A 24816-nucleotide genomic window follows, 5' to 3' on the forward strand; every position below is an offset into this window, starting at 1 on the left:
CAAACCACACAGTACTAAAGGCGGTGGCCTCGTGTATCAGCCCCTGAGTGACCAGAATTTAAATCAGATCGAAAACACGTCAAAGAAGCCTCCGAGTGACCGATCGGCCCTTAATTCCACCAAATGCCAAGCCATGAATGTTGTTTTAAGCTCTTCCCGCAAACACATTCAACAGAAGTGTGACATTTACAGGGTCCTTTGTAAAACAAAAGTCGAGTATATTGTGCCTCATTTCTATAAATGGTGGGTGGTGAAGGGGCTTGCTCACTACGCACTCAGGCAACACGAAGTAAACCAAATCAAATCCACCATCAAACACACAAAAAATACGTACACTATAACAACCATGTAATACTTATTAAAAGTTACTTAAGACACGAAAATAACAATTTGACTAAAACTGTCCATCGATGCACACACCACGCACAGCCACTCACAAATCAACAAACATCATCATCACCATCACGGATCATTCTGCTTCATATCGTTTCCCCCCGGGCCCACCCCCCCTGCCCCGCGACTGATCGTGGTGTAAATGCTGACGAGTGTGAAGGCCTCAGAAACTGCTGCAAGACCCCGATAGGTCCCGCAGGACCACGAATCTTTGGAGGTTCCAGGGGACGGGCAGACGGCAACCATCACCGTCGTTTTGTTACAACCCTCCGCTCGATGCCTCCCCTGCCCCGCCTCCCCTGCCCCGCCTCCCCCCCCGCCTTTAAAGAAGGGACTCATCTTAACCGCACTACGCCGAGTCGCGTTTTAGGGCGAGGTCGATACAAAAAAACACAACAACAAACAACCGAACGCACTTTGTAAGTAATGCAAAACAACGACGACAACAACAACAACAACGGATTTGACTGCACCCGTTTTAGACGCGGGCTGCCGACGCGGTAGATTTAACGGGCCGTAAAACAACCGTCGCTGCTCGTTGCACCGCTGTGAAGCACGACTGACCCCCTTGCAGCAGCCCGTGTTCTCGCGAGTGGGGGGACACTGTCGCGCTTGCCGGAAACTTTAAGGATTCTCGAAACCAACCAACAACAGCAGCAGCAGCAACAACAAAATCGCAACCCGCTCCACGGCACCGGAACGGTGGCGGCAGCGTGCGGTGTGTGCTGGCCGGCACGCGGGAGGGGCGCGCTTGAGGATTTGAGGATCACGGAGAGGAACTCCGCTGAAGATCACTCACAAAAACGTCGCAGGCTTCGAACTCCCGCAAAGCAAAACATCCTTTTGCTCACCGCCACTTACATATATCTCTTTCTTTCTCCGAGCAGCCGTTTGAGAGGGCCGATTGGTATTTGAACAGGTTACAGTTTTGTACACTTGCTTAGAAAAAACTAATTTTTTAAAATCCTGCAGATGTCGCACCCTCCTGCGGGGGTGAGGGCGGTGTGTGTGGGGGGGGGGGTTGTGTTTCCGTCGAGGTCGAGGTCATGCGGGGCTCTCTCTCCCCCCTTCACTGCGACGGCGACTCCACCAGAATCTGCTTCACAAACGTGGCCACGTCCGTCTCCTTGGTGTCGTGCATCTTGAAAAACGGGTGCTCCTGAAACACACAAGGGGGGAGGGAGGAGGAGCGCCGCGGTGGCGAGATGTTAACCACCTCGCCTAGTATACAGGCGCTCGTGGGTTCGTCGGTTCGATCCCGACCCTGATAACGCCTGTATATTTGTCTCTCTCCTCAGTCTTCTCCACGGGGAGAGAGAGAGAAAACATGCAAACTCCAAATATACGGGCGTCACTCAGGGTCAGGATCGAACCCACGACCTCCTGCATAACAGGCGAGCGAGTTAACATCTCACCACCGCACGTGCCTAAGTATACGAGGACCCTTGCAACTAACGATTCCCGCGGGCCAACGGCGACCCACACAGTCGCTCCCAACTCGTCCCGAAATTACATTCGTAGTTGGGCCCGAAGAAGCCCGAGGCTTGTGTAAAAGCTTGAACGACAATAGCTGGGCGACAGGACGTCGATGACATCATGGCCAGCAACACGCGGCAGGCACGAGGCCAGAGATCCCCGGGCGCCAGCCGCATTGCTGTGCCTTCCAACTCCGATCTGCCGTGCGCGTTGCGACCTCTACCGCACACAAGAGGCGTTGCACGGTTGCACGCTCATCCCTGGGAAGTGCAGGGGGGGGGACCCCTGCTGGGTGAGGTTGCCCACCAACGATTAAAGCAAAGAGCCAAGCAAGGGGTTAGAGGTCGGTACCCACATTGGGTGGCAAATGCTACCAGTGTCCACTACGGGCAGTGTCCACTATGAGCAATGTCCACCAAGGTTGGTTTACAATACAAACTAAACTACGTGTATTCTTTTAATTTGAGCAGGTTAGGCCCACTAGTGCTACGTAGCTCTTTTTCAGAAGCAACCAGGCCACAAATGACAGCTCAACGAAGTGGCTTATCGTCACGTCGACATTTCTAGCAGCCAAATGCACGGAAAAACCCGGAGGACTCTGGGTAAAATCCACGCCTATGAAAAACAGCGTTATAGAGCATCGGATTCCTCCAGTATGAATAAAGTTTCTGATTCATGTATGTGGGCCAGTGGGCCAGAGGATCAGAATGTTCGCATTTACCATCAGCTCGGCGTAAGTTGGCCTGTCCTTGGGGTTTTTCTTCAGGCTGAAATAAAAATTTAAAAAAAACGGGATACAAACATTGAACTTTAAGTAAGATATCACAACGCACCGTCGTAAAGTGTTAACGTAAAAAAGTTTATGCGTCGTTCGACCGGCCATTCGTTTAAAAAATAATAAAAGCACGCTCTGGGCTGCTAACTTCCAACATGCAGTGTCAGACAAACAAGATACCGTTAACATACAATGAGTGTCATACAAACAAGATGTCATTAATATACAATGAGTGTCATACAAACAAGATGTCATTAATATACAATGAGTGTCATACAAACAAGATGTCATTAACATACAATGAGTCTCCTCCTCTAAGGCAACAACATCAACACTGTTTTCTCTCAGATTTCCGGCCAGGAAGCCACATTTAGGTGGGGTAGAGTCCCTTCAGTGTTTGGTTCGGTGCACTCAAAAGCCTCGCCCGATTGGCCTGGACGACGGCATCAGTCGTGTTAACGTCAACACAAGAACGTGTAGCAGGTGGCGCGTGCGTGCGCGGTGTACCAATGCGCGGCGAACTGCACGAACTCCGGGGAGAAACGGTCGGCGGGCAGCTGCGGCGACGGCTCGTCCACCACCTGCTTGAGCTGCTGGAAGGGCGTCCCCCACGACTCGTACGGGAACTTGAGGATGGCCAGTTCGATCTGCCACGGCAAGCACGCTCGCTCGCTTCACCACACCACCCTCTCCTCCCTCGCCTCCGTTCCTCCCTCCCTCTCTCTCCCCATCCCTCCCTTCCTCTCCTGCCTCACATCCTCCCTCTCCTTCCTCCCCCCCTCCCTCCCTTTCCTCCGTTCCTCCCTCCCTCTCCTCCCTCTCCTGCCTCCCTCCCCTCTCTCCCTCCCTTTCCTCCCTCCCTCCCTCCCTCTCCCCCTCCCCCCTCCCTCTCCTCCATTCCTCCCTCCCTCTCCTCTCTCCCTATCCTCCGTTTCTCTCTCCCTCTCCTCCTCCCTCCCTCTCCTGCCTCACATCCTCCCTCTCCCCTCTCCTCTCTCCCTCTCCTCCGTTCCTCCCTCCCTCTCCCCCTCTCTTCCTCTCCTGCCTCACATCCTCCCTCCCCCTCCTCCCTCCCTCTCCTCCGTTCCTCCCTCCATTTCCTGCCTCCCTCTCCTCCCTCTCCTACCTCCCTCCCCTCTCTCCCTCCCTTTCCTCCCTCCCTCCCTCCGCTCTACAATCGGACCCGCCAGGTTCAGGCCGAGCGGCCCGAGCCGTCACTGGCTCCTGGGCTCAGCGAGGGCGGCCGCGTTGTGGTTTTCTCGGTGCAGGCGGCCCACTGCCGCGACCGCCGCCCGGGCGCCGCGTGGGCCCGCGTCGCTGCGACCGACGCACGGCGCTACGGTAAAGCCCCGATTACAAAAAAAAAACCGAGTTCCAGTCCACACACTGCAGCCGTCGCGAAATGCAAGACGCATCCTTCTACTATCTGGGCTCTTGTCTGTGCTGCCTGCTGTGGGGGGGACGGGGGGGGGGATGGGGGGGGGGGCCCGTCTGTCCTGTGAGCTGTCGGTCTAATTTTGGGACTCGCCCAAACTCCCTTCGGGGAAACGTCCCACACAGCCGCCTCGGCATCACGGTGTGGGGGGGGGGGGGTCTCAGAAACCCCCCACACACCCACCCCCACCCCCGCCCCCCCCCCCCCCTTTGTCTGTCTCCCTGCGTCTCGCTTGGCACCTCCGATTGTAGCTCTTCGTGCTTATTTTGTTACTTCTAGATTTGAAGCTTTCGTGACTGCAAGGATTCATACTCTTAGGTTTTTTCGGTAAAGTCACGTAGGTAAAAAATATAATTAAAATTAATAAAAGTAAAATAAAAAATCACGACGTTTCGGAGGCAACACAAGCTTCCGTCTTCAGGTGGAATCCTTCCCCCCCCCCCCCCCCACCTCCGAGTATCCACGGTTAGCTACGTACGGTGCAAAAGAAGCTCAACACACGTACATAGCTTCTTCCTGCCTCTCTCCCTACGTCTCCTAAACCTGAAGCCACCTCTTTCTCCTTTGGTACGTAATAAACTTCATTCGTGCATTCCGCTTACCATGGTGATGCCCAGACTCCAAATGTCTGACTTGACATTATAACCTTTCTGGCTCAAGTCAGGGTTGATCCTCTCCGGCTGTAGACAAGAAGAGAGACAGCAAAAGGCACACAGCGGTTCATTTGCTAATACGATGTTTGCCACTATGGGAACCTCATTTGCCAGTAAAAATATGATAATTGGTTGCCAGATAGAAGGGTAAAGAACCAATTATCATATTTTTACTGGCAAATGAGGTTCCCATAGTGTAAATGCTTGCCCCGAGCTCTCATACTCTGATGGTGCATTGTCTTTGAGTTGTGCGCCTTTTGGCGTCATCTGGTCCAACCCATATGAGACTAGGCTCTAAGGAAAGCTGTCTCGGGTGTGGATCAATCAACTTTAAGGACAGTGCACATTATCAGAGTTATGTTCTTTTGTTTGTATTATGACTGCAGGTATTGCGGTCTATGCAAACATGACTCCTTGTAAAAAGGTGCCAGTTTTGTTGCCAGATAGAAGGGTAAAGAACCAATTATCAAGATGTTTGCCGTCTCTTACCTGGTTGAATAAAGCACGGTAGATTTTGAAATTACGCCTCCCAACAATATGACAACACACATGACACGTCACCGCCACAAAATAACAATAGGCAGAGCTTTCACGTGCAGAAAAAAATAGGTCAAATTCTAAAGATCAAATAACCTAGATGTATTGTTAAGTGCCGTAAAGTACCGTGCTGCTGGCAATGTAAGAGTAATGATGATACTGTAATAGCAGTTATTTACAGATCAAAAATACTCGCTCATGGGATGGCCCTGATATATTGGGTTGTTTGTCCAATACGATTCATGAGTGTTGTGCCAGAAATGTTTTTAGTAGCCGGAGAAAACCCAAACCGAAAAGGAGATAATGTCCAAAGTTTGTTGTGGACAGAGCCCCATTGCCTCCGTGTTCAGAATCAGAATATTTATTTATACTCCAGGAATCCGATGAGCTATGAAGCTCTTTTTGTCAGAGACGTCCAGTAGGGACATCCCGCAGCCCCGCGACTACGACACGTGATCTGTCCACGTGCTCGCCCACTGAAGCGCTAACCAGGCTTAAAACAAATAAGTATAACCCGTAAAAACAAAGTTTTTCACTATAAATCCTTTATATGCGTGGCAGCGAACTTAATATAAAGGATTTAAAATATATTCGACTGTGGAGGACGCGGGGATACGATCCCGCGACCTTTGGCATGAGAAGCGAGGGCGCTACCAACTGCGCTACTCCGCCACGGCCTGTGGAGGGGTTACACTCTGGGCTCTTACAATGTGACGTTCAGCCAAAGCCATGAATGAGTTCTATTTGAATATATGTAAAATAAAACAAATTTGCCTAAAAAGTGTAACATTTTGGGAATTTTTTTTCACGAACATTAATTGTCTCGCACAACGAGTCTGTGTGGAAAATGTCAGCTCGATTGGATCACGGGAAGTGGGTTAAAAAACGACCGAAAGATTTGCACGGTCGTAAGCAAGCAAGCAAGCACGCAAGCAAGCAAGCACGCAAGCAAACTTAATATAAAGGATTTAAAAACGCTCCGGAGATTGGACGAGGTCGGGCGAAAGCGTCCGCGGGGCGATTGCAGCGCGGTGATGATCATTATTAAACCCATCGAGCGGTGACGAGCACACCAAAACGCGCAGCAGAGGGCGCCACCCAACCTGCAACCACCAATAGCTCTGCCTGCTCTGCGCAGGAGCAAAGCCTGCAGGGGGGTCAAGTGTTCGCTCACGTCCGCCAGGACAACACGTGGAGGGGGTGGGGGCGATGCTTTCTAATGATTTACCATCACATCCTCTGGATTACGAGACGCTCCGGGGAGTAAGACGCACCCCAGACTAAACTTGCGCCCCGGGGGGCGTCAATACAGCTTCTGTACATAAATCTGGCGTGTGCACGCGCATTCACCCACACACCTATGCCAGATAATAATTATATAAGACCCACATCCCCCAACTTATTGCTTTAATTACACGTGGAAGGAGCGCGTCTTCATTTGAGTACAGCGATGCGCATCGCATTTGTTCGCAAACATAAAATCGGGGAGACAAAACGGCAAACGAGGCATTCGGTCAAAATGCATACGTACAACATACATCCGACATGCACACATACTTACTGCCATGTAGGGCTTGCAACCGGCATCCATCGTCTTGGCCACGGAGTCGACCAGGTAGCCACTGATCCCGAAGTCGCACATCTTCACGTGACCCTGCGTGTTGATGAGCACGTTTGAAGGTTTCACATCTAGTGGGGAAATCAAGCGGGCGGGGATTGGGAAACAAATTATTAAGCTAGAAACTACTTGTGAATTTATCAGGTAAGGCCCCACCGAGCTATTTTCATCTCTTTTTTTTCAGAAGCGACCTGGCCGCAAATTATAGCTCAACTAAGTGGTTTATCGCATGTAAATACATAGCAGCCAAATGCATGTTAATTATAAATTGGAGGGAAAAATCGGACCACGGGGAAAGAGAGAGAGAGAGAGAGAGACGCAAACTCCAAATATACAGCAGGCGTCTGGATCGGGACCGAACCCACGACTTCCTGCACATCAGGCATGGTAGTTGACATCTCCTAGTCACCGCCAACAATTACAGTCCACGATGGTGGACGATGGGCGAGCAAGCAGCTGTGTGTGGAGGAGCTCGACAACAGCACAATCCCTTACCTCTGTGAATCACGGACAGCTTCCTGTGCAAGTGCTCCAAAGCCTTGACGATCTGTTGAGAGGGCACACGTAAGAGGAACATTGTTTCACTCATTACAGTGCAATATTTAACTTCACGTACGCCCGCTTGCTAAACCGGCTCAGCATTGTAGATTGCACAGTATGCCGTTGACAAAATCAGTGCCACCAAGTTGAATTAACCACGGGTTAGTAAATTGGGATAATACGGAGCAAATCATTGCTCCCCTTACTGGCAGCGGACACGAATGCCCAATTGCAGGACAACAAGTTGCCGGAGGTGCCGAATCACCTTGTGCCCACAGGGGCAGCTGCCAGCGGGGGTGCCCTTTCAAACGTGTTGAGATGAGAGACGCCACAACACATCCTATTCTATTTTATTTTTATTTTACGAGGTAAGGCCTCACGGAGCTATGCAGCTCTCTTTCAGAAGCAGCCTGGCTTTCACAAATGATAGCTCAACGAAGTGGCTTATCGCGTGGAAATGTATAGCAGCCAAATACTCTAATTTCACGTTGACTCTAAATGTGGAGGGAGAAACCGGAGGACCCGGAGAAAAATCCACGTGACCAACGGGGAGAGAGACATGCAAACTCCAAATATACAGCAGGCATCAGGGTCGGGATCGAACCCATGACCTCCTGTATACCAGGCGAAGTAGTTAACATCTCGCCGTAGTGGTACATGTGACGTGGCGTGGCGTGGTATGGTTATTTAACATCTCGCCACTTTGGCGCCACATAGGAGGGCGGCTCTATCAAACACGAAATCGTTAACATTCACGTCCATCTAGAGTGAGCGAGCGAGCAAGCAAGCGTGGCGATGACGATCAGAGGCTGCGAACGGGCGAGGTGAGGACACGGGAGACGTACGGAGACGGAGATTTTTCCCAGGATGTCCTCGGGGATCGTCTGCTTCTTCTCGATCACCTTCTTGTAGAACTTGTCCAGAGACGTGTCCAGCAGCTCCATGCAGATCCACACGTCGCCCTGCAAGCCCCACGATGACAATGGTCACCCGTATAGCCAAACAATGTCGAGGCAAGTGCCGTTCGTGAGCACCTATCAAGGCAGGCAATAACCCTCAAAGGGCGCAGGTGTAGCCAGCACCATACCTGCCCACCTTTGTCTCCCCATTGCTGATGTTTACACACCGCCGCAGCTGGTACTCATTTAAGGCTGAGCCGACCTAAGGGAGGACCGGTTCACATAGCCGTGACCGGAAATAGAACTTAGGGAACCGGGTTTGTCTCGCAGTGTGCTGACCACCGTACTGCCGCTCGCGGCACCCCCTTCGCGGCCACACACGGACGTGCGAGCCGTTCTATTGGTGGCAAGAAAGCGGTGGGAATTCCACATTCCTACAACGAGGGCGAGTCTATCCAGCTCGGCGGGAGCGAGCCCCTCGACCGGACACCGCCGAAGCAACCGGCACGTAAAACACAGCCATATGGAAATACTTCACCCATAATAGGGGTGGGAGCGGCGCATCCATTCACGCAAATGTTTACGCTCACGATGCATGCAATCGAATCGTGTAAAGACGAAAAAAGATATTGGGATTCGTATAAGTTGCATGCGATGAATGCATGTTGAACTTCTTTCGCACCGTACGTAGCCAACCATGATAATCGGACGTGCGGGGGGGGGAGCAGTTCTAAAGAAATGACTATTCAATCGCGATGATTTAAAGGTGCATTGCTCCAGTGGCCATCCTAACATCGGAAGGAAGAGCATCCCAGCCGGCCGCAGAAGCGCATCTGAAAGCGCACAAATGCCCGTTTGCGATGGGTTTGAAATGACCCCCTGCGCTCAGCCCTGTAGTGTGACCTTGTTTAAAAGGGGGGGAGGGGGTGGGTTGGGGGACAATTCACGACAAAGTCAACGTCAAACTTAAGACGGACGCTCGACGCTACCAGAGTGAACGAGTCACGGGGACCGTCTGCTCCCGGCGAATCGAGGGTCACCCTCTCGAGCTCTCACCTCGCGGAAAAGCGCTCCGTAAAACGTGACGGTGTAGGGGCAGTCGACGGTGCGCATCGAGATGTCCAGGTCCATGAGCAGGCGCTTCTGCTCCTGCGAGTTCACCGTGGCACGGATGCGCTGCGGCAGCCACGCACACAAAGACAAAGACCACCACCCCGCATAACCTTCACAGAATGTTGTTGGCAAGCACCTTATGAAGGACGGCACGGTGGGTGGCCAGTACCACGCCCGGGGTCAGGGGTAGGCGGAGCAAAGTGTCGATACTCCCTCTTCTTCCAAGACATCTGACCATCACGGACGAGTAGGCCAAAACACCCTCTCTACAGGGGCTCCATATAGCGGAGGTCATTCTGCCGGCGCAGGTGAGAGCAAGCCACTGCAGGGCTGCACCTTTGCCGCGAGCTGATCGCCGTCATTCTCACCTTGACGGCCATGATGGTCTCGCTGGGCGCGTGCCGCATCTTCTCCACGACGCCGTAGGCGCCGCGGCCCAGCTCGCTCAGGGTCTCCAGGTCATCGGCCTTCACCTCAAAGTTCTGCGGACACGCAGGTGGTTCCCGTCACACACCAACGACCGGCGCGACCGGCGGCTCGGCGACACCACGTTATTTCCGCGGCCATATCTGCTGCTTCGCGGGTCGGGAAAACGAACGTGCCGAACAAAGACATCGTCGACGACCACCGACCGTGGAAGTGCCGGGATCGTCTCTCCCGCGACGGCCGTGGACATCGCCGAGCCGCGCTCGGATGCGGCACGGGAGATGCGCGTCGTACATGTCCCATAAGTGGGAAATCAAAGAATCGCCAAACTGCGGTGAGGTCGAAACCGTCGCACGCGTCACCGACGAGCTGCGACATCCACGCACACCCAGGCGGTATATTTCTACAATCCGTAACGGCGTCTACCGCCCGCCTTGGATTGGTTGAAGGACCCTTAACATTCAACTATGACATCGTCTACACAAACTGTGTGTATGAGCATGGCAGATTGTGCCGTCGTAGATCCGTGAGGTATCAATTGGTGTGGTGAGGCCTAACATCCTGCAGTGGACTGATGATTGTAGCCCGTAAGCTCAGTCATAAATTCGCACTGCGTTCGCCCTGTGACGTAACACAAATCAATACGTGGCATGTACACACACAGTGCATCTGAATACACCCTGTACCCGATTGTGTGCATACGCACATTGGGTAAGTAATAGAACTGCTTGAATTTCCGTCACTGTGGTATTATTGAGTGCATACGAACCTTATCTCCAATAGTGATGCATGCCTTTGAATCAAGATCTCTTGGTGGCCTAAGCAGAGTCAAAATAAAAATTCAAAACATATTATGAGAATTATAAAGCGCGCATACTACTACTATAATCACCCAGGAATGTCGTTAACGCTCGTGACGTCACTCCACGTCGACCAGCCCCCCTCATTAATAATCATGAACAGGTTACGTCCTTCACGTGGACCCCCACCCCTCATTAATTAATCATGAGCGGGTGACGTCACTCCACATCGAACAGGCGCCCTCATTAATAATCATGAGCGGGTGACGTCCTCCAAATGTACACACCCCCCCCCCCCCACATTAATAATCATGAGCGGGTGACGTCACTCCACATGGGGGGGAGGGTGAAACGCCTCCTCCCCCCTCCTCAGCTACAAAGCCAGAACCCTCACGTCACGCGAACTAAAAATAACGTCATGATGAACAAGGGATTATAACCTATAAATTAAATAAGTCTGTGTCACCGCGGCCTTACAAATTGCACACGAATGGATGCAATGAATACCACGTCGCGGTCTGCTGTTCGTTTGCAAGTTTCAGATTTACTGCAATACACCCGTCCCCTTGGATGGGCAAAATGCTAGTTTTTAAAGACTTAATATATTTTATAGAAGGAAGAATAAAAACCCAACCTCGATCAAACGTCGTACTCAGACTGTAAATGTTGTGGCTTGGCTCTCCAACACACCGGTGTGCTGTACTAGTGACGAATTGGCCACATTCTGTTTACGTGACAACCCCTTACTGGTAGTTGGCTGTGTCGGGTGGTGAAGGGTTTAACGACACATTTATAGATTTACGCGATCTAACACAAAAAGCCTCTATTATGGGCGAGTCTGAATCCTTACTGTGAAAAATGTAACCTGTATGCTGGCATAAAGGTGGGAGCTTGCCCAGCTTAACTGTAAAAACCCAAAAGTTAGAAACACCACCACCCTCCTCCACTCCATTACAGTGTCATTTTCACACAGCGCCGTCCACTTTACAGCAAGCACAGCTGTGGATTGCATTTGGCACAAGGTAGGTGGTCTCCTAATGACATGTGATTATTTACATTTTTAACATCACTTACGAAGGCGTGACATGGTTTAGGTCATCGTTATGATCACCTTCACCGCCATTATCACCATCACCATTTGCCCGCACCTGCGATTAGCCACGGTTGGCTATGTACATACGTGCGTACGCCATCATCCCTCGTCATTATCGTCTTCTTCTCTCACAGGGCATCTCCCACGTACTGCGTTCACTTCTGCCTCCGCCTGGCCCCCCACTAACATCGTCCAACACTGCCCCGCTTCGATCACAGACATCCGCATCATCTTCACCATGCCCGCAGACGTCAGAATGGCTCAACAGACTAAACACTAACATAAAACCGTCGCTGGCCACCCCGCACCCCGCCATATGGAAAGAAGCAGAACTAAACGAAACTTTTTTTTTATCTCGCCAGGTTAAGGCCAACTGAGCAATATAGCTGTTATATTCTTGGTTCTTTCGGTAAAGTCACGTTGAAGGGAAATAATGGATTTCACACCTGATGATGATTGCTTGCGTTGCAGTCGAAACGTCGTGAGAATTTGTATTGTTTTATATTTATATTATTTTATTATTTCCCTTCTATGTGACTTTACCGAAAGAACCAAGAATATGAATCCCTGCAGTCATGAAAGCTTTAAATCAAAATATAGCTCTTATTCAGAAACGACCTGAACACAAATGATAGCTCAACGAAGCGGCTTATCCCGTGTTGATTTTAAATGTGGAGGGGAAAAACCGGAGGACCCGGAGAAAAATCCACGCGACCACGGGGAGAGAAAGACAGGCAAACTCCAAATGTCCAGGCGTCCTCAGGGTCGGGATCGAAGACACGACGACCACCTGGATACCAGACAAGGGAGTTTAACATCTCGCCACCGCAGGACGGCCTGCGCGTGGCAGGCCGACGGGGCAGGCCGACGGGGCAGCACTCACGTCGTGGGCGGCGTGGGCGCGAACACCTCCTTGGTGATGGTGAGCGGAGGCCGCTTTTTCACCTTGTGTCCTGCTGACAAAGCGAGAGGACACAGCATTTGGGGTTTAGCGGCTGTACCGGCAAACCGAGTGCGGACACAAAACCAACCCCGGGGCGTGCTCAGCGCTGGAGCTGCGATCGCGGCCATCAGAGGCACACATGTTTAGCACAAGAGGCACGTTTTCAGGTTGCCAAACGAATGCATTGTAAGGTGGCACTCGTCTTCTTGGTTCTTTCGGTAAAGTCACGTAGAAGGGAAATGATAAAATAATAAAAATAAAACATAATAAAATACAATTCTCACGACGTTTCGGCCACAACGCAAGGTGAATCCCTGCAGTCACGAAAGCTTTAAATGGAAATTTGAAGGTGGCACTCGTTACACACAAAATGATTGCCACAAATGAACCGCAACACCTTGCCGATCTCGTCAAAAAGCATCAACCGTCACGTGGAACCCGGTCATCCTCGCAGCAGCAGCGGCAGCGGCCGTCGAACAAAGACGGTCACCGCATCGCGCGCTTTCAGATGCGGTTCTGCGGCCGTCTGGAACGCTCTTCCTTCCAATATTAGGAAGCCACTGGAGCTATGCACTTTGCAATCATTAAGATTTAAAACTCATTTCTTTAGAACTGATTTTGGTGTTTAGTTTGTTGTCGTTCCCCCGCACCTCCGATTAGCGCGGTTGGCTACGTACGGTGCGAAAAAAGTTCAACATACATACATGCGGTTTAACACCTAGGCTTTTGCGACCAATATCATCCGAAATATTTTTTTGGGGGTTAAATCGCTTAAACACAACAGGCGACTGAAGAAGCTACTTGTAATTACTGGCGAAACGTCGTAATCAGATTGTAAATGTTGTGGATTTGCTCTCCAACACACCGGTGTGCTGTACTAACGAATTGGCACGTAGTGTTTACGTGACAAACCTCACCAATTGGCTGTGTCGGGTGGTGGCGGGTTTAACGACACATTTATATTGACGTGACATAACCCCCAAAAAAAAACGTACATTATGGATACGTACATACAACGGACATCAATGCTGCCTCGCTTACTAGGTAGAGCAGGGGCCCCCCCAACCCACGGGCCACGGACCGGTACCGGTCCATGGCCTGTTAGGAACCAGGCCGCACAGCAGCACGAGGTGAGAGCGGTGAGGCCGCGCGTGGCCAACCCCATTATTTTATTATTTACAACTTCCATCCGTGTCTCTTTCCCGTACCGCTCACTTGTCTCAGTCACAGTTGTGGTAAGCCCACAAGCTGCTAACCCGTAGCCTAAATGAGTAAAAAACAAACGTCACTGGACAGCTTCTTTGAAAAGGGGGAAAGACCCAATGATGACCGCCACCCCCCAACCCGGTCCGTGAAAAAATTGTCTTCCACGAAATCGGTCCCTGGTGCCAAGAAAGTTGTGGACCGCTGAGGTCCACCTCGTGGCTGTTTGGAGGCAGCCGCGGGCCCCACCTCTGGCCAGAGTGGCGCGAGTTCGACGGTGGCAGGGCGCGGCTACCACCACCTTTGCGTTGCCGTGGCAACGCAAAGAGGCCACCTCTGCGTTGCCGTGGCAACGGGCAAAGTGCAATAGGAGGGGCAATAAAGTATACGGGCGGCCATTAAACCCTCGTGATGTCCACCCAACTTGGCCACGTAGGGAAGAAGACACAATCTCTCCCGCTGCGCAAACACACGCCGTATGTTCGCTCCGTGTACGCGTGTTCTCTCTGGGCACGATTGCATAGCCGTCAACCCATACGGTTCACCCCGTATTCTTGTACAGGGAACCATACCCTTTGGTTCTTTCGGTAAAGTCACGTAGGTAGAAAAATAAGTTGGTTCAGCAGTTGGATTATATTTTTTTGTCCGCCTGAGGACGACCGCTTGTGTTGCGATCGAAACGTCGTGATATATTTTTTGTTTGATTTTTCTACCTACGTGACTTTACTGAAAAAACCAAAGAGAGTTTGTACAGTGAAATTTAGGTGTTTTCAGGTCCATATGGCGTACAGCCGTTTCAATACGGGTACAAAAAAAGATTTCTATTTAATTGTGTTTCTCCTTTGCGATAAGACTTTTTAGGATGAACTTTGAGATTAATTAGGGCACGGGGTGACCAATAAGATCTGAATTTGTCTGTAATAAGCGAGGCACTTACCACGGGTTGACAGGTATGCGATTGTGTGCACTGAAAATTTAGTTTTTAGGGTTTATCAGGGGCAACGCGTTATAACTACGTGTATTATTAATATTACCCCAAGTACACAAAGACAAAGGTCTCCCGTTTAGCCTGAACAGACTGTAGGGGCAAGTGCTGCTAACGAGCACCTATTAAGGCCAGAACGGTACTCGAGGGATATGTGGCCAGCACCACGCCCGACCACCTTTGTCTTCCCAGTGGCGAGGTTTACACCGCACCAGGTACTCATTTGAGGCTGAGTCGACCCAGGGGAGGCCCAGGACCGGTTCAGATAATCGTCACTGGTGTTGACTGTGAGCGGGAATCGAACTCTGGTCGCCGGGTTTGTAGTGCAGCGCGCTAACCGCTATTCTACCGCTCACCACAAGTACACACACACACTCTCCTACATCAGCACTTGCCACAAGCGTCTTTAAAGGCTATACAAGAGACGTTTGTCTTCATGGAGGCATGCCCCGTGCATTTAAAATTAAAATAATAAGTCAAAACTATTGCAATCATCTGCCTTTGTCTGCACTCTATAGAATCTTAAGTAATGGCATACATAATAAGTGTGCGTACTCATACAGAAATGCTCGCGACCGCCAACATTTGACGTGAAATACGAACAGCAAACAAAAACCAGACATTCCACAACCCTTTGTTAATTGCAACAAACACATCCAAACCTCGGCTGTGCCACGGACTCGTGTACAGGTGAATATCTACGTTTCGTTGTGCAAGAACAACAACAATGTTTTAGTTTAACACGTAGGCTTTCGCGACCAATATTGTTCATAATCAACGATTTTTTGGGTTTAGATCGCGTTATTTATAAATGTGTCGTAACCCTCCATCATCGTAACATTAGCCTTATTACTAATCAAGTATATAATTACAATAACCCCCCCTCAAATCTTTGCACCTAATGAGTTAATGAGTTAATGATGACGTCACCCTACTGCTGCTCTATATAAGAACGGGAGACACAGCAGAGCCTCACCATTCTGGCGAATTGCCCGATGATGCTGGATGCAATTACCAGCGAAACGTCGTACTCAAATTGTAAATGTTGTGGTTTCACGCTTCAACACACCGGTGGGTTAAAGCAGTGAACTATTTGTCTTTTGTCAACGTGACACTTTTTTACTGATTGGCCGTGTCGGGTGGTGGAGGGTTACGACACATTTATAAATAACGCGATCTAAACCCAAAAATCGTTGATTATGAACAATGTTTTAATCTGTTCAGAATGTCGCTTTAACTCTGTGCGCTCGCTGCATGTAAACAATCACTTTTTTTTTCTGGAGCCATGACCTGACCGCTCGTGAGAGGCATTAGCGGGCAATATAAATACTGGGAGCTTCAGGGGGAGGTGCCGGGGAATGAAAACACAATCCTCCTCGTCCCTGTGACCCCAGGCCTGGGTAGGCGTGAGGACAGAAGGTCCATGTGCCATCAACAACGGAGGGCCGGACTTGGCAAGCGAGCGATCCGTGTGCGTGAGTGAGCGGGTGTGTGAGTGGGTGAGCGGGTGTGTGAATGAGTGAGTGAGCGGGTGAGCGAGTGTGTGAGTGAGTGGGCGAGGGAGTGAGCAGGTGTGAGTGAATGAGTGAGCGAGTGAGCGAGTGAGTGAGTGAGTGAGTGGGCGAGAGAGTGAGCGGGTGTGTGAGTGGGTGAGCGGGTGTGTGAATGAGTGAGCGAGTGAGCGGGTGAGGGAGTGACCAGGTGAGGGAGTGAGTGGGCGAGGGAGTGAGCGGGTGTGTGAATAAGTGAGCGAGTGAGCGGGTGAGCGGGCGAGAGAGTGAGCGGGCGAGGGAGTGAGCGGGCGCATGATTGACCCTGTGCACGAGTGTGCCAGGATGAAGATCACACGGCCCCTGCTCCACAACCATCATTGGCTCCAAGCCCTCTGTGATTGAAGAGTCAGACCGACTACAGTATTACCTTGTTGCAATTTTACTTAGATTAATATTACCCCTTCGGCTAATGCCACTACAACTCGCTCAGCGCAGGCGTCCTCCTGCCCTTGGGAGAAAAAAAATAAGAGGGGGGGGGGGGTAAAGAAAAAACCCAACAATTTTATGTAATAGTTTTTAGTGAATTGAGTACTCTAAATCTCGCCATCACGCTTTGGCACGGTGGCCCGTCCCCATTTCATCGTCCAGAAATATTTTTCGTGCCGGTACGAAGATAGTTTTTTTAAGATACCACCACAGCTCTTGGCGACGGCGATGAATGCGGCGTTTTTTTTCACGCGTTCTGGTGCCGAACAGGCCGCCAATTCGATAATGGCCACGACGACAATCACAATAGCCCCCAACTGCCAACAGAGAGGAAAAAACCCCTTAACTACAGTACCTGCGCTTGTCCTAAAAATTTTTTTCCTCCTAGCGTCTGCAGACGAGAGCACACAGAACCAGCTGTAGTGGCAAGGCATGCGCGGTGAAAATCTGAGCTGAGCCACGCGCACGCGTGTGTCCTGGCAACACGTGTTATTCATTCCATGTGCCGTCGCTCGATTTAAAGGCGCGCGGTGGAAATGATCACCAGAGTGGCTTTTAACGGAGAGAAGCCGTTTAAAAAGTTGACGTGAGCCAGCCATCGAATACATTTAATGAAAGATGTGAAAATGCGTTAGGCCGAGAGAGAGAGAGAGATTGAGGGAGAGACCAGAGGAGCAGCACGTGGATTAGAGAAGCATACGCAGGTTAATGACATAATTTCCAAGTGTTTGGAAAATCAAGTGAGTGGGGCTTGGGAAGGGTACGGTCGGTCATGGGATGGGTCAAGAATGATGGGAGTGGCAGCCAACGGACAGAACGAATCCAAGAGGACGTCCACCGAGAATATGGAGCGATATAATCAGCCAATGCATGGATGAGAGGTGGATGATTAAACCATAGGATCGATCGTAAGAGGTGGCAGGGGCCTTGGATTTCCAATTTCACTTGCATTACACGACAACACCTGCATTACTAAAGCCTGCAAGGAATCGACCACGTACCAAGTCAACGATTTGTTTTAAAAGTAATAGATCCCAATCTTGAGTTTATTACGACAGTATTATGTTAGTCTGTGCTCCTTCAATGGAGGAGGGATATCAAAACGACACGAACTCCCCTTTCCTGAAGCCCTCTCGCAGACAGCATGACGTCCACGATGGCATTTAGCCCCTGAACATTTCACCGCACTTCCAATTATGCACGGAGTTGGCTACGCACAGTGAGATAGAAGTTCAACAAACGTACAACACACGCAAGAAGATAATTACTCTGCTCGTTTACCAAATGGAAAGCCTCACCGAGTCAGCACGACTCCCTTTAAGGAGGGTCCTGCCAAGTTTTGCACAGTTCGGAGGCGATGATTACCATGTATATATTCCCAACAGAGTTATATAATTTACTTCGTCAAACAACGGCCCTAAGCCCTGTTAAGCACAGGAGCAATATTTATCACGTGGAAACATCCACGGCGAGGGATTAAAAGTGCAGAGGTCGGTTCACGCTGGTGAAGTACGCGACGTCTGACTTGGTGTTCTTGTTGACTTAACAACGATGGAAGCCGGGGGTAGAACATTTTTGGCAGCTTCACAAGAGGGGAAAAACACATTACAGTGTTGTCTTACATGTGACCCCGACTAAAGTTGGGCGACTTCAGCCACCAGAAAACCCGAGCTGATATTATCATCTGGTTATGTAATCTATCGTGAGGTCGCACCGGCATGAAACTCGCGAACAGCCACTGAGGAACTCGGTGTTCCAATTGCGAGCACCGGGTGTTGGGTTTTTTTTAAAGAGCGTTGGGCCCATTACCGAGCGGGGTTATTGCTTTGACACGCAAGTGCTGTGGTCGACACGTGTACAGCATTGCTCGCAACGTGCTGTCCGCGCAACAGAAGCCGGTGTGCCATTAACGCGTCTGCCTCTCTCCAGCGTTTCAGGGCAGCGACAGCAGAAGCCACCCCCCCCCCCCCCCCCAGAACTCCGTGGCATTGGGTGCAGTGGCGGTGCCATGGGGCAATAAGCAAACTGCGCAAAGGCTTTGGAGCTACCCCCCCCCTCCCGCCAAGGTCACTCAAGGTGGTGAGGGGGGGGGGTTCATCGGAGTATTGATAAAAACAAATTCGGGGTACACCAAAAACGAACTCGTCGCCACAGCACGCCCTGCAGGTGTCCAATGCCACATTTCGCCATTCGTTTCCACTTTCGTCTCCTCCGCCTTGCGTCGTCAACATGCTCAGGTAGTGCGTGGACATCTTCCTGACACCATTCTCGGATGTCGTCGAGCCAATCGAAAACGAGCACCGATTCTTGTAAAATAAAAAAAAGCACAATCGTTCTTCAACAGGAGGGCTCAGGTGGGCGACGCCGGAGGCCATGTCCCCCCCCCCTCCCTCCTCTGCAAAAGGATCAGCCCGCCCCCCCACCCCCTGCTAAAATTCCTGTCAATGAAGCGATGGATGGGTGGTCACGGACTTTCCTCACATACGCAAGCGGGCGAGTGCCGGCAGCAGACAAAAAGCAGATGGTGTAAGTTGCTCATTCCGTCTGGCGGTTAACGTGTATTTAAAGTGTGGCGTTTAACGGTGTGCCCCATTAGGCGCCCCCATTAGACACCGAGACCTGCTCGACCCTTCACGAATCCGTCTGAAATTCCAGAACCCAATCTGGGATCGCAGCGAGACTATTGGATGGCGCGGGGGTCAACTGAAAGACCGCCGGCGGAGTTCTGCGGAGTTCAGCGGAGGTTCCAAATTAAAGGCTCATTGACGACCCCACGCCGTACGCTCCGCACGGCCACGATCTGCCTAGAAAACCGCGGTGCTCTGTCAACCCGCTTCAGAACAACACTGGCAGAAGGTCACGGGACAGACGCAGCAGGTGCCATGGGTTGACTGACTGAGATGACTGGCCGAAAACACACACACACACAAACGTGCACATGTAACTGATATTTGCCAAACATCCCAATTCAAAAAAAACATTGCCTGCAAAAATCCATTAAATTTGGTGAACAACCAGAAAAAGAATAGTAATGCGCTAACCCTAATTTCGGAAGGAACTATTCTTTAACCAGGCAACTTCTAGGGAGCGTTCCATTGCACCGACTGTAGTACGAGCATAGCATTAGTACATACACAGTACTGTGGTACAAATACTATGTACAGTGGTAGATACTGCAATGACAAATACGTCATCATCCTCCGTCTCTCATGTTTATTCACGTGCAAACAATTGCAATCTATTAACTTACTGATCTTACAGGCTTAACGTTCACCAGTTAGACTCTAATCAGAACGGACAATCGATATCAGCAGCCACGCTTTGTTGTCACGAACTCTGAATGCGGGGGAAAGACCGGAGTGCACGTTTCATTTAAAACTTGACGAAGGCTTTGAGAGGGGAGCGGTGGTGTAGCGGTTAGCGCGCTCCGCTACGAACCTGGCGACCCGGGTTCAATTCCCGCTCGCGGCCAACACCGGTGACGATTATCTGAACCGGTCCTGGGCATCCCCTAGGTCGACTGGGCCTCAAATGAGTACCTAGTGCAATGTGTGAACATCGCCACTGGGGAGACAAAGGCGGTCAGGCGTGGTGCTGGCCACCCACCCCCTCGTGTGCCATGCCGGCCTTCATAGGTGGTCGCTAACTGCACTTGGCCCTATAATTTGTTAAGGCTACACGGGGGATCTTTATATTTTGAGTGAGGTATTAGTGGGGAGCGGTAGTGTAGTGGTTAGCGCGCCACGAACCCGGCGACCTGAGTTCTATTCCCGCTCACGGCCCAACACCCAGTGACGATCATCTGAACCGGTCCTGGGCCTCCCCTAGGTCGACTCAGCCTCAAATGAGCACCCGGTTCGGTGTGCAGTTAACGTCACCACTGGGAAGACAAAGGCGGCCGAGCGTGGTGTTGGCCACCCACCCCCTCGTGTACCGTGTCCGGTTTTCATAGGCGCTCGCTAACAGCACTTGCCCGTTGCAGGCTACAACTTTGTCTTTGCTTTGGGGTGAACAATCTTGGGTCGAGGTTGCGAGAGACCAAACAGACGGGGCAGCAACAGCAACAACAACAACCCTCTCCCCTGGCTTTATTAATAACAGACTGAACAAAATCAACTTTGGGGTGGTGGTGGTGGTGGTGGAGGGGTTGGGGGGATTTGCAGAAAACTGCCGCGCCCTGTGCAGGACCTTTTCCTGGAAATGGGCGTCGGTTGTGTATTGCGAGTATTTATACCCACGCACACAGCTCCAGCCAACGAGCATAACACCATCACCGGGGTCTCCCTCTCTCCCTGTGCGTGGTGCTGCAGCAGCAACAACACTGGCTCAGCTGTGCCCCGAGCAAACTCCACTTGCGATGATGGAGGTGTGGGATTGGTGCTGGAGGAGGGGGAGGGGGCGTTATTATAATAAATTGTAATTATCACGCCAAAACTAATTACTCCCGAATTATTGAAAATGTCGCTTAAACGCCTGGGAGGTTTTTTTTTACGTTTGGTTGAATGGCTCCAACTCACTCCCGGAACAATGCTGTCCATACGATATCGATGTAAACTATTTATTTTTTATCAGCTTAGGGCGCCACTGAGCTACACAGCTCTTTTTCAGAAGCATCCTGCCAATCGCAAATGATAGCTCAACGAATCGGCTCATCACGTAGAAATGCATAGCGGCCAAACACTCTAAATGTAGAGGGAAAAACCAAGGACGCGGAGAAAAATCCACGTGACCACGGAAAGAACATACACACTCCAAATATACAGCAGGCATCAGGATTGGAACTGAACCCACGACCTCCTGTATACCAGGCAAGACATTCAACATCTTGCCACCGTGGTACACGTGACGACGTGGTGTGGTGAAGTATGGTTAAATGACTCACCACGACCGACAGTCACGACAGGGAGGTTGGCACAGATCTGGTCCAGATGTCTTGTGACCCCCCACTTAATCGAGCCCTAACATTTTCTTCCTTTGCATATTCATTTCTGTTTCATGTAAACTTTACTTGAAAAATATAAAGTTTTAGAGTATAAAACGGGGGTTCCAGTAGATCTGGACCACCCTGCACACGTGACTTGGATGTTGCAGGCCCCCCCTCACCCTCACAATTCAATGAAATTGTCACGATTTGTAGTGGCAACTTGATCGAAGGATAGAGTCCTTCAGATTATGCATGCGATCGCGCGATCGTTAAGATTCGATTCCAACCGACGACTCGTTCCATTGTTACATCCCCAAATGGATGGCCAATTTCCTCCGGGCCAAACTGCTCCATGGTGACACGTGGCACGCAACGGAACAACGGCAAACACCGCATTCACTGCACACTGCCCCGTGTACTGCATTGTGCTCGTCGTCGATGGGCTCAGAGCAAATACACGACTTGTTAATACCACCAGAGAGATGGCGACACTTGAGCTTTGACAACATCTTTAAATGGCCAACCAGCGAATTACACAATAACCGTATTTAACAAGTTTGTTTATCACGTAGTCGCCATTGTATAACCCACGCACACAAATTTGTATAGCTAAATAACTGCCTCCTCTTCTTGGTTCTTTCGGTAAAGTCATGTAGAATGGGAATAATTATTTTATTATTTCCATTCTACGTGACTTTACCGAAAGAACCAAGAAGATGAATCCCTGCAGTCACGAAAGCTTTTCATCGAAATTTAACTGCCTCCTGCAGTGGAAATGGATTCTGCGTTGGCGCATGGACTACGTACAAAAGTCTATGATGTTTTTAAACCAAAGTTTGGGTTCAATATTGATTGATCAGCTATCAAAATAAATCATAAACTTTTTTCGTGATCAATCACTAAGGCCCCCTTTTTAAAAGGCATTGTCAGTGCTTATCTGCAGATGAGTATGTCTCTGAGGACACACGCGGGAACAGAGGTGAGATTAATATCCAACTATTTCGGGGTATTCGATTCATGGAGAAATTGACCCTAATAGGTGGGGTAAAAATACTCGATTAATTGGATAGCCGGGCTTCAAGGCTTCGTCTATAATCTCCCTTAGGACAAATCAAAACCCGGGCCCACCCAACAAAAAAGTTAGAGACAAACGGATCCCTCATTAAAACTGAGCGTAGCATTTCAGATTTTTTTTTTTAAAGCGAATGTTTATCTTCAAACATTTTTTTTCCTCTTTAAAACAACAAAATCCGGCTAATTGCGTTTCAAACATGCAACAAGAGGTATCTGTTAAGAGGCACACAACGGCACGAAACAGCTGCGAGTTTTTCGTGGTTTCGAGAGGAAAAATTGCCAGCCAGCGACAGTCGCAGAAACCCCCAATGGGACCCCACTGCAACCCGCTTGTCTGGGTGGCGGCCGCAGCGTGTATTTTTTTGCATGGCAGGTTTGTTCCCTGTGTGCCGGAAAAGACCCCCCCAAAACCCCTCAACGGGTTTGCAGAAGAAGAAACAGAGTCATCTCGTCTCATGCAAGTGCCCCCCCCCCCCCCGAGTTCACACAATTGTCTGTCGTAATGCAGCAACAACACCACCCTCTCGAACATTCCGCTAAAAAAAGGAGACAACGCGGAAGAAAAGATCGGAGCCATCCGATCAATTTTGCAGCGTCGCCCGTGTCACGCAGGTCCCTTGCAGCAGACCATCCCTCGCTAACATTCCGTTAAAAGGGGGAATAAACATCATTTCCGAGCCACAAAATACAAAATCGTTGTGCACATTAACACACACGCGCGCACACAATTAAGACACGACTCACTTTGCTAGACACATTAACACAACATCGTTACGTGGATGTGTGTGTGTGCGTGTGCAGACACCATCTGCACGCCGTTAAAAATAAATAAACATCATCCCAGAGTCGAGTGCTTTATTTCATTAATTTAAGGTCAATGGGGCCAAAAGTATTGCGAACTTCAAGACCGTCTACAGACATTAATGTACCCTACCCCCCCCAGTTCGCCGCCGCCGCCGCCGCTGTCTGACACACCCAGTGACTCATGCGGTGTGAATGATGTGACAACGTTCGCTTAACCGTAGTGCACCACAGACGCCACACGCTGTCGTACTACGGGGGCACCAACACACACGGCCCAACGATCCCAGCAACAACAACAAAAAACGCCGAGCAACGCAGTCTCAAGCATTTATTGCGCGCGTGTTTGTCACCTTTAGGGCCCTTCTCTCTGTTCATGTCCCCCGTATTAATTTTATTTCCACCGGTGCCATATTTGCGACCGCGCATATCGTGAATTTGCATGCTGGCCTGGAAAACCCCCAGAGGGGAGGCGGGGAGGGTGCAATACTGTGGGTCCATTACCCAAAGGTTTGGCACGTGTTGAACGTGCGTTTAGAGTATTTAACATTATTTTCGCTGCTATACATTTCCAAATGAAGAGCCACTTTGTTGAGCTATCGCATGTGGCCAGGTCACTTCTGAAAAATATGCTAATAGCTCAGTGGGCTTTTACCTGGTAAAGTACAAATCGTGTAGTTTTATTTGTATATTTTACCCTTCCTATACTTTGCACTCGTATCGTGTTTGTGTATCTGTGAAAAAGAGCTTTATAGCTAATCGGATTCCTCCAGTTTAAAACAAATGTTCAGATGCTGACTCTTAAATGCTGATCACCAACCGAGAGAGCTGGACTGCGTTTCTAGACTCCTTTAATACAATTTAATAGTAAGGTCGAGTGCAATTATGCATCAGCTCTGTCCATTTGATGATCCAATATGAATTAAATGTTCTTCGAAAGTTGTATTGTTATAAGGAAGTTTCCCTATTTAAAAAAACTGGACAAAATATGTCAAATGGTCATTCAAAAATTGGAGAAAAAAAACCATAACAGAAAAAAGTTTAAGTCCAAATATGCAACTGCTTTTTGCACTGGCAGTGTCCCGTCAGCTCGCAAATCAACAGTTACCTTCAGAGGACAAATTGCCTCCCTGGAAAGCGTTACAGAAT

The 24816-nt window shown here is 50.1% G+C and overlaps 1 protein-coding gene across 4 annotated transcripts in view; it reads right to left on the reverse strand.

The window, feature by feature from the left end:
- Window positions 1–1276: 1276 nt before the first annotated feature.
- Window positions 1277–24816, reverse strand: part of LOC144726440 (dual specificity mitogen-activated protein kinase kinase 6-like) — a 53890-nt gene continuing 30350 nt past the window's right edge. For 2 of the 4 annotated variants that reach the window (XM_078605160.1, XM_078605159.1), the window contains exons 2-12: window positions 12642–12711; window positions 10635–10683; window positions 9808–9921; window positions 9383–9502; window positions 8273–8389; window positions 7383–7434; window positions 6831–6958; window positions 4682–4759; window positions 3152–3291; window positions 2591–2636; window positions 1277–1552 (exon numbers count right to left, since the gene is read on the reverse strand). In XM_078605160.1, the coding sequence (XP_078461286.1) occupies window positions 1463–1552; window positions 2591–2636; window positions 3152–3291; window positions 4682–4759; window positions 6831–6958; window positions 7383–7434; window positions 8273–8389; window positions 9383–9502; window positions 9808–9921; window positions 10635–10683; window positions 12642–12711 (1004 nt within the window). In that variant the 3' untranslated portion in view covers window positions 1277–1462. Of the gene's footprint in view, window positions 1553–2590; window positions 2637–3151; window positions 3292–4681; window positions 4760–6830; window positions 6959–7382; window positions 7435–8272; window positions 8390–9382; window positions 9503–9807; window positions 9922–10634; window positions 10684–12641; window positions 12715–24816 lie in introns of all 4 variants that reach the window. The other 2 variants (XM_078605157.1, XM_078605158.1) reach the window with 1 other exon arrangement.

This window comes from Lampetra planeri, chromosome 23 (genome assembly GCF_965212315.1).
Source record: "Lampetra planeri chromosome 23, kcLamPlan1.2.h2, whole genome shotgun sequence".
In the NCBI taxonomy this organism is placed as follows: Eukaryota; Metazoa; Chordata; class Hyperoartia; order Petromyzontiformes; family Petromyzontidae; genus Lampetra; species Lampetra planeri.